Source organism: Syngnathus leptorhynchus, chromosome 8, assembly GCF_054491065.1.
Source record: "Syngnathus leptorhynchus isolate UIUO chromosome 8, UIUO_Slep, whole genome shotgun sequence".
NCBI lineage: Eukaryota > Metazoa > Chordata > Actinopteri > Syngnathiformes > Syngnathidae > Syngnathus > Syngnathus leptorhynchus.
The window spans coordinates 2813347-2823057 of NC_141202.1; the positions used below are offsets into that span (position 1 = coordinate 2813347).

At 46.0% G+C, this 9711-nt stretch overlaps 1 protein-coding gene across 1 annotated transcript; it reads left to right on the plus strand.

Annotated features, from left to right (window-relative positions):
* Window positions 1-41: 41 nt before the first annotated feature.
* Window positions 42-9334, plus strand: cgna (cingulin a). The gene is made up of 20 exons (XM_085918984.1): window positions 42-214; window positions 2692-3463; window positions 3543-3634; window positions 3815-3884; window positions 3974-4066; window positions 4447-4568; window positions 4647-4758; window positions 4828-5040; window positions 5110-5258; window positions 5522-5642; window positions 5723-5935; window positions 6005-6226; window positions 6297-6545; window positions 6945-7115; window positions 7176-7337; window positions 7457-7630; window positions 7702-7820; window positions 7899-8007; window positions 8099-8262; window positions 8696-9334. The coding sequence occupies exons 2-20, from the start codon at window positions 2699-2701 to the stop codon at window positions 8829-8831; spliced, it is 3456 nt and encodes a 1151-aa protein (XP_085775110.1). The 5' UTR covers window positions 42-214; window positions 2692-2698; the 3' UTR covers window positions 8832-9334.
* The last annotated feature ends 377 nt before the right edge of the window (window positions 9335-9711 follow it).

A 9711-nucleotide genomic window follows, 5' to 3' on the forward strand; every position in this document is an offset into this window, starting at 1 on the left:
AAATCACTTATTCTGGAAAATCTGGGCGGGATCATCCCATCCCAAACGAAGGTAACAGGTTGCTCCCGACGCCGCACAATGAACTTCTTTCAACATCCATTAACGATTCTATCCTGCGTATTTTCGGATACAGTACGTGAAAATACACTAAATTATCTCAAAAAGCAACAGCGCCGTCGACGCGGAGGAGCCGGGAACGTGGGAAAAGTACGAGGTAACTTTTATTCTTTAGGTTTTTTTGTGGTGCGACGTTTCTTGTCAGACAGCTAAAGCAGACAATCTGTCAAGACGAGTTACTTTTTCACTGCTTTCTTTTGACGATCTTATTTACTTTTAAACATTTGTAAAGTCTTTTAAAAGTTACTATTCGTCGTAACTCACGCTATTTGAGTGGTTAGTTTGATTATACTTGGCTTTGATTAAATTCCCCTGTCAAATCAGCTCACGCGTATAATACACACTTCCTCCCGTCTGGTTTATTTTAATCACATCAAATTCGTTTAAAAACATCCAAAGATCTTTATCATCGTTTTTTTTTGGGGGGGGGGAAGGAGGAATAAGTATGCTGGGCAGGTCACCGGGAAAAAAAACTCATTAAACACAATAAATGGGTACAGCAAGTTTGTAGTCGACAATATATATTTTACAATTAATCGATAAATTCCTCGCGTCATAGAAATTCATCGAGGTGGATCATTTGAAGAGTGGAAACAATCATGGCATGCTTATCAGTATGTGCTGATGTGGTCTAGGAGGCAGATAGTTATATAAGTATTTGAAAAAAAGTTTCAAATAAACAAAAAATCATCATCTCTGAAAGTTGTACATGAGGGAGAGTCTGTGCGGAATGTGAAAGAAGGGAGTGTGAGTTGTTTTATCTGATCTTAAAATAGTGTCATTTGTCTTCTGGTTTCAATGTAGCTTCCTCTTTGTTTGTGCCAATGAATGTTTTCCTTGTAAAGAGAAAAAAAATCGCAGTTTGTTATGAATGACAAAATGGAGAGGGGCCCTGTTTGTATCTGTGAGTGACTGTTATCTTTATACAAGTGCATTTTTCTCTTCAATTAATATACATTTTTGAATCTAACTCTCTGATTGCTATATTGATTTAAGAGTGTAACCTACTTTCCACACTTAAAACAGGTGACTCATTAATGTGACATTTCCCAAGTGCTTCAAAACAAAGCTGTGGTTTCTCTACGCTAAGTATGCTCCACACCTTTTTAATGACACAATCATATTTTGTCCCATCTGAAACCAAGTTGAATGTGTGAGAGTTAGTTTGGTTTCGTGATCGTCAAATGAGCAACTCTTTTGTTTTGTTTTTCTTTGCGACTTTCTCCAATGAGTATCTCTTAAAGATGCACCGCGGTCTCTCTATGTTTTGGTTTTATACATCCCACTTGTGCTAAAAATAAAGCCAAAGGAAGTATGAATTATTATGACAGATTTAACTTCCAATTAGTTTTGCTGTTTTGGAACAACTCGATGGTATATATCGGAAAAAATGGGATTTGCAGACACACTATCAATTGTCATAATGAGCTAGCTCATAATGGAACTAGCACGGGAGGTTTGTGTGTGTGTGTGTGTTTTTGGCATTCTCAGAATAACTGCCCTTGTTTTCCGCCCCAAATCAGCCGGACAATAAGATGAGTCGCCCCTCACCCTTGTCCATCTCTGAGCAGCTCTTCCTCAATGTCAAAGCTTGGATGATGGAGCAGATATGAACTCCCATCAATTTCCAACTTTGAACACTCACTGGCGCTGTCTTGCCACATTTCTCGATTGGAACGGTCAGCGCTCGATAGCGTTTGTTCGACCTTGCCGCAAAGACGGAGCGGCTGCAGGATTTGTGCTCGGCTGCACAAATGCGATGCGACGCCGCTTCCTCTGCAGCTCCCACAGGGCGGAAAAGAAATCGACTAACTGTGCACTAAATGTGATGATGCAAAGTCACACCGCAGCCACTTAGATAGTCTCAAAGGTCTTTCGTGAGTTTTCCAAAATGATTTCCCTCCTGCCAAACTTTCTCGAAAGTCATGCAATGTTTGCAGTTTTTGATACCAAGTACCGATACCATCAAAAAATATCACATTTGAATAAACTTGTAATCTCTAGCATAGATAATGATTTACTGTCACGTTAAACCACTGCACTCTAGCACCAACTACCGGTGAGGAGGAATCTCGCAGCGTCATTTTCCTTTTTGACCTAATATCAGTGGCTGGTATCTGCATTCTTCACGAGTACTCGATACCTTGAAGTAATACAGTACATTTCAAAGAAAATGGATGACAAATTTTTGCTTTGGTTCTTGTCCATAAAGGTTGTCTGAAGGGACAACGCTCAAATGTGTGTGTGTGGTCTAGTTTCTCCGCTCAGGCGAAAGTGATACAAGGGTGTGTGCTTTCAGGTTAATCACTAATGCGGAGCAACGAGGACAAAGTCCACACAGGCAAATGTTATAAGTATGAACTTTGTATCCTTTAGCCGCTGTTTGCAAAGCCAAGTTTGGACTTTTCAGGCTCACTGGCGAGCGAGGTATTAATGATTTGATTTGTAAAGCTTCTCTGCGCAAAACGGTGGCCGGGGAAAAAGTGTTTTTATTGTTTTAGTGGCAATAAATCACTCGTCTAAGAAACGAAATTCACCAACCAGACTTGACGTCTCATTTTTTGTTCTCGCCAGTGTTGACATGATGAACACATCATCCTCCGGCCGCAGGACTCCTGTGGACCACGGCGTCCAGATCCGCTTCATCAATGACCTGCGTGACTCCCGAGGACAACCGGGTTCTCAACCCAAGCCCAAGTCTCAGAGCTCCTCCAAGTACGGCGTGGCGGTACGGGTGCAGGGCATCGCCGGGCAGCCGTACGTGGTCCTGAAAGACGGCAAGAAGGGCGACTCGTACGGGGTTCAACTCAGGACTCAAGACAATTCGGGCTACAGTAGCCTCCCTCGCAAGAAGGAGAGGGGCGAGCTCGCCGCGCAGGGGGCTGATGATGGAGGGGGGCTCCGCCGGGCCCAATCTCACGGATCGCTCCTGGAGAGAGACGGGGAGGGAGGGGCCGGCCATCAGGAGTTTCAGCTGTCTAGACCTCCGGGGGATGGCAAATCCGGCAGCTATGGCAACCTGGACAGCGGGCTGGGGGTTCGAGGAGAAAGAGAAGCGGCCCACCATATGTGGGAGGGTTCACAAGTGAACGGCTCAGCGGGGTCACAGAGCGAGAGACGCCACTTCTCCAGCCCGCCTCGCCAGGCACCCGCCGTCAACAGGTTTGACCACGGCAGGGGCGGACGTCAGCAGACGGCTTCGTCGCCATCCCGAGATGCCCGCGGCGCAGTTAACCACTACGCCTCGACTCATGGCAGCCCGGGACGCGGCCAGAACGCTCCCGCTCACTCGCCTCATCAGCAGCCATCGGCAGGCAGATATGTTGCCGTGGAGACGCAGCCACGAGTAAGAGTGACCTTTGTCAAGGGGGGGCTGAATTTTTCAGTCAGATTATTATTATTATTTTTTTCTCTTCCATTTTTAGGTTACCCCTGACCTTTTGCTGGACCAGAGTGCTGAGATGAGCAGAGAGGAGGAACAGATCATGCAGACTATTTATAGCATCCTCAGAGAAGGGTACACACCTTCATTCCTTTGCTCCGCTTATAAAATGAACATTTTCTTTCTTTCTTTCTTTCTTTCTTTCTTTCTTTCTTTCTTTCTTTCTTTCTTTCTTTCTTTCTTTCCACTAAACATCATCTATCCATCTTTCCTTCACTCGTTGATTCACTCAGTCTTCTCTCTTTCTTCCCCCAGGACCAACGAGAGTGATGTTACCATCAAGCACAAAGTCAAGATCATCTGTCAAAGGATTCAGAACCTTCGGGTCTGCTCCCCCCCCCCCCCCCCACTTATCTTACGTTCACTTGCATCAGTCTAAGCGTTAACAAATTCTCTCACGTTTGTCTTCACCAGCATAAAGACCCGTCCTTGGACTTGATGAGAGAAAAGAGAGAGCTGGAGCGGAAGGTGGCGGAGCTGCAGAGTGCCTTGCAAGAGCAGCGAAGGGTAGGTGGAGCACGCACTCCAAGGCACTCCATGCAGGTCTTGAAATAACAACAGTAAGGAATGACGTCGTGAGTGGCATTCCGCTTCAAGTGTTTATGCCTTTGAAACAATCAAGAGGCCTCGCTATCCTGCCGAGTGTGCTTCAAATTAATGCTCGGCTTAAGCCGATAAATCCTCCGCGCTGGTCAGAGGTGCGCGCGTACACAAGAATTTAACTTCATTACATATTGTCTTAAGGAAGTTGAAGCCCATAATAACTTAATCCTTTTTGCGAATTGATCTCTGAGTAATTGCCACCAGCTTGGAGCTCATTGTTTACGCTCGGCATCCATCTCGGTCCAGCGTTGTCATTAATTTATCATCGGCGCTTTTGTGCGTAGGGATCCCTCGGTCGATCCGATAAAGCTTTGAAAGATGAGCTGGACTCCTGCTTGGATGCAAATCTGCAACTGGAGGAAACGTTGGCCCGGAAGAAGAAAGAACTCCATGAAACACAATCTGAGTGAGGAACAGAATATTCCTGCAAAATAAGATCCCGGTTTGGATTTGACGAGCGGGTCGTCTCGCCTTCCCCCCGCAGACTGACGCAGCTACGAATAGAACGAGAGAACGCCGAGGCTCGCTCCAGAACCATGGAGGACCAGCTATCCGAACTCCAAGATGAACTGAGAAGAGAAAACGTCAACAGAACAGTACGACCGCTCATAAACAGTTACGGCTGACCCCGACGGGAAGTTTTGAGATCCGCCGTCTCCCGGCAGGACGTGGCCACGATGGAAGCGGAGATGCTGGAGGTGTGTCGCCTGAAGCAGAAGCTGGAGGAGACGCTACGGCAGCGCGAGAGGGAACTGACGGCGCTGAAGGGAGCGCTCAAGGCCGAGGTGGCCACGCACGACAAGGAGATCGAAGCGCTCCGAGAGCAGTACAATGCCGACGTGGAGAAACTGAGGAGCAGCATGGAGCAGGTGTCGCAGGTATGCATTTGATTTTTGTCTCGTCGTCGAGTTTTCTCGTCTGAGGAACACCTTGTAATCTTCTCCCAGTCTCACGCCGGGATCGAGGCCGAGCGCTTGCGTATCAATTCGTCGGTTCGTACGCTGCAGCAGCAGTTGGAGGACTGCAGGGACGAAAGCAGCCACTGGATGGAGCAGTTTCACAACACTAGGGATGAACTGCGCTCTACAAAACAAGAGTAAGAGATTTTTGTTTTGTTTTTGGGGGGGGGGTTGCATTTATTTTTGGGTCAATGTAATTATGACTTTTGTTTCAAATATTTTTTCTTTGAAATGTTGCGTTTTCCTTTTGTGTGAATTATTTTCCATGTGAACATATTTAACTTCAAAATTGCCCAAACTGTAGACTTCGTTCAGTGGAAACAGTCAATATTGATTCTGTAATGACTAACATTGCTAATATTACTCATACTAATATTAATTTTCTGCATTCCCAATTAAGACTTCTTCAAATCCGACTGGAGAAAGAGGAGAGTGAGGAGGAGCTGAAGGAACTCCAGGACAAAGTCAACACTATGAAACAGAAGATGCCGGACCGGAACCAAACGCAGAGCCTCAACCAGGTGCCGGAGCGCACTCACACACATTTGAGGAAATCTAAAAAGACCACTAAAAGCATTTTGTCCCTCATAATCTTGTGCAGGAGCTTGAGCGGCGCAGCGCTGACCTACAGAAGGCAAAGTCCGACTTGGAGAAGCAGAAGACGGAATTTGACAAGAAGGTGATGGAGACGATTGCCGTCAAAAAAGCTCACCAGGAGCAAGAGGCAGAACTCAAATACGAGATTGACCGGCTGAAGAACCAGTTGCAGAGGGCCAAGGATGACTATACCAAGGCTCAGGAGAAAAACAAAAAGGTTCAACCTAAAAGAATGACCACATGTTTTGTTTGGCACAATATCCAACATTTCCGTTCTTATCTCCAGCTGCCAGACCCGACCACCGTCTCAGAACTGGAGCAGAAGCTCAGCGAAACGCAAACTGAAGCCAGCCAGCTCAAAGAAAAACTCTCAGCGGCTGAGGACGAACTGGAGGCCGGTAAAGCCCGCCTAAGCAGATCTCAGGCGGACCTGAAGTCTTTAGAAGATGCCCAGAAGGAGCAGAGCGAGTCCCAAACGCGTCTCAAAGACAAAGTGTCTCGGTTAGAGGTAAGATTTCCTCTTCGAAGCCTAAAATCAGTCAAGATGATTGCGCTGATCACGGCCGTGCCGTCTTCAGGCTCAACTCCTGACGAGCAATGCGCAGAGCTCCGAGGCCGAGCTGGCCCTCCACAACGAGGTGAGGGGCCTGAGAACCGAGCTGGATGAGGCCAAGCGAAAAGCATCCCGCCTGACACAGGAGCAGCGGGAGCTCAGCCAGCGTGCGGACGACGCCGAGAAAGAGAAGGAGGCTCTCAAGCAGAACGTCAGCCACACAGAGGAGATCAGACAGCAGCAGGCCAGAGCGCTGGAGAAAATCAACAAAGAGGTAAGAAGGACACGCTGCCCTCTTGTGGCCATGTTTCAACCTGGGCCTAGAAATTCAAAGAATAGAAAAATGGCATTAATTTAAATTAAATTATTGTCGGTCTTCCTATATAATTTTTTTAAAAAGTTTAAAAATAATAATAATAATAATAATAATTAATGTTGGTCTTTTATTTTTGTTCAATATTATCTTTATTTATTTTTCCCTCTGCCTGTCATATATTTTGGGGGCAATTTTTTATGTATCAAAAGTGGTATCGGTACTATCAGTGACTACTCAAGAACCGGTATCGGGCTGAAAAGAAAGTGGTATCGGACATCTCGACATAAAATCAGCTATATAATTCCTTCATTTCTTCCTGCTTTGCCCTTCAACTCCCCCCTCTTGTCTCGCTGTCAGTTCGAGTCTCTCACCGTGTCGTCGCGAGGCGAAGTGCAGAGTCTCAAGCTTCAACTGGAGGAGCAACGAGAGCGCGCCCGCAAGGAAATGCACGAGGTGCAACGTCACGGCAGCGACGCTCAAACCGAGCTGGACAAAAGTCAGACAAATCTCAGGCGACTGGAGGAAGAGGTGGGTGATGAAGAGCGAGTTTGACGCCAGCGTGCCTAACACGTCCGCGACTCCGTGCAGCTGTCGCGACAGAAGAAGGAGCTCCTTCTCGCGTGCGAGGAGAGGGACAACCACCAGCTGGATAAAGAGATGCTCACCAACAGATTGCGCCACCTGGAGGCGGCCGTGGAGACGGGCAAGAACGGCCTCAACGAGAAGACCAGGGAGATTCGGATCCTGGAGGTAAAACGTTCTTGTTTCCGTGTTTTGGTACGCGAGGGGAACGAAGAATGCGACTGGAATAATTGAGAGAAAACGAGACTAAACATATTAGAGACGTGACCTCCTTCTTACCCTTTCAGGACAAGTTGAAGCGTTTCGAGCTAGATCTGGAGGAGGAGAGGAGCAGCGCGGAGATGTTGACAGAGCGTGTGTCCAGAAGCAGAGACCAGATTGAACAGCTGCGTGCTGAGCTCATGCAGGAACGCTCGGCCAAACAGGACCTGGAGCTGGACAAGAACACCATGGAGAGACATGTGAGATCATCATCCAAAATTCATCCTTTGGGTTTTTAGATGTGTGTTCTGATTTGTTTACGTGGTCACAGCTGAAGGAGTTGAAGGGGCGTCTCGCCGACATGGAGGGTCAGTCTCGCTCGTCGGCCGGGACCTCTCAGCTGGAAAGCAAAATCCAGGAGCTTGAGGAACAGCTTCGCACTGAGGACAGGTACGCTAGTTTATATATCCTTTAACTACACCTGCTGCAAGGCAAGTTTTATTTTTTTAAATGTGTCCATATCTGAAGGGAGAAGAACTCGCTTTTGGCTAGCCAACGCCGTTTGGAGAGGAAGCTTAAAGAGTTGAACATGGTGATGGACGAGGAGAGAGAAACACACACCAATCAGAAGGACCAGGTCGGCACATTCTCAATGTTAACCGCCGCTTCTGACGCAATGGACGAGTGCTCACCCCCTCCCCTCCCCTCCCCCTTCTGCTTTCTTGCAGCTTACTCTAAAAGTGAAGGCCCTGAAGAGGCAGGTGGACGAGGGCGAGACCGAGTTGGAGAGGATCGACACGCTGAGGAGGAAAGCTCAGAGAGACATGGAGGAGCAGACGGAGTTGAAAGAAGCCTTGCAGGCGCGGGTCACCGCTTTGGAAACGGAACTGAAGTAAGCCCCGCCCCCTTTCTTTTTTTTTTTCTTTCTTTTTTCCTGCTTCTACTCGTTTCTTCACTTACCTCACCACATTGGTAATAGCGGGTGTGTTCAACAGCACCTCTTTGCGTCACGAGAAGTGAAATTCCGATGTGGACACTCCTCACACACCTAGAATAAGTTTTTGATGCGTGTGATTTATTTCACATTGCACTTAAGATTCAGCAGCACGTGCCAATCAATTGCATCACTCAGGAAGCCTCAGGCGCTATTCCTGGATCATGCTCAAGTGCAGTTCCTTGCCACGGCCACCAGAGGGAGACATATCCCTTCCCTGATAATGATAATAATGCATAAGATCAAGAAGGCTCACATTTTAGTGAAGATTAAAGAAATGATGCAGCAGGTGAATTTAGAGTCTAAATAAAACAAAAATGAATTTTTACAGACGCAAAACCACGGCCAGCATGCGTCCCGCTTTGGATTCATCCGCTCTCAGCTCAGACGACGACGACAGCGTTTACGAATCGTCCATCATCGCGGCCATCCTCACCGATAGCAACCTCCAGACCAGCGCCTGTTGAAAGCGGCGTAGCGCACCTTTTAGACGAGTTGCCTGAGGCAGTCATGGTACGACGGTAGCACTGAAGACCAGCTGGGTGGGAGTGTTATGAAGGTTAGTGAGGTGAATTGAAGGAAGCTCAACTTCCTCCAGGTGGTTTCCTTCTCAGCGTACATGTGCAGGCAATATTTGGTACTGACTGAAAATGAACCAGCTGGTGCTGCAACCTTTCTATGCAATCCTTTTACACAGAATATGTATATCATGCCTTAAGAGATAATAATCAGGACAATTTTTGTACTTCACATGCCTGTTTTTTCATTTTTGGAGTCTTCATTTTGTATCTAGTTTGAACAAATTAGCACTACAATGTATTGTTTATTTTATATGTTAAAGTAATTAAATGGAATTTTAACAGGTTTGTACTTGGACAAATATTTCACAAGTTTGATGTCTTTTGTATTGCCTTTAGTAAAAAGAATAATAATCTTCATTCATTAAACATGTTTTGGCCTTTTTCCAGGATGTCATTGCAGTCATTGTGTTTATTTTGGGACATTTTTTTTCATATTTGCAGTAAGAATCACACATCTCCTCACTCCCACATGAGAGATGTGCAAGTGCTCAGTCACAATGCACGAAACAAAAAAGTTCAAGCATGTGGCAGCAAGATTCACAATTTCTGGAATTAGGCCCTCAATTTTGTTTTTGAGCAGTGCCCATAGGGAACATAATGAATCTATACCACCAATATTTTGAAGAATTTGTTGGGTTTAAAAAAAAAATAAAAAAATAACTTATTTCATTGATTAATTAAATAAATTAATTGATTTAAAATGTATTTATTTGATTTAATGAAAATAGAAATGAAAAAGTAATAAAAGTAAATACAAAAATCTGTT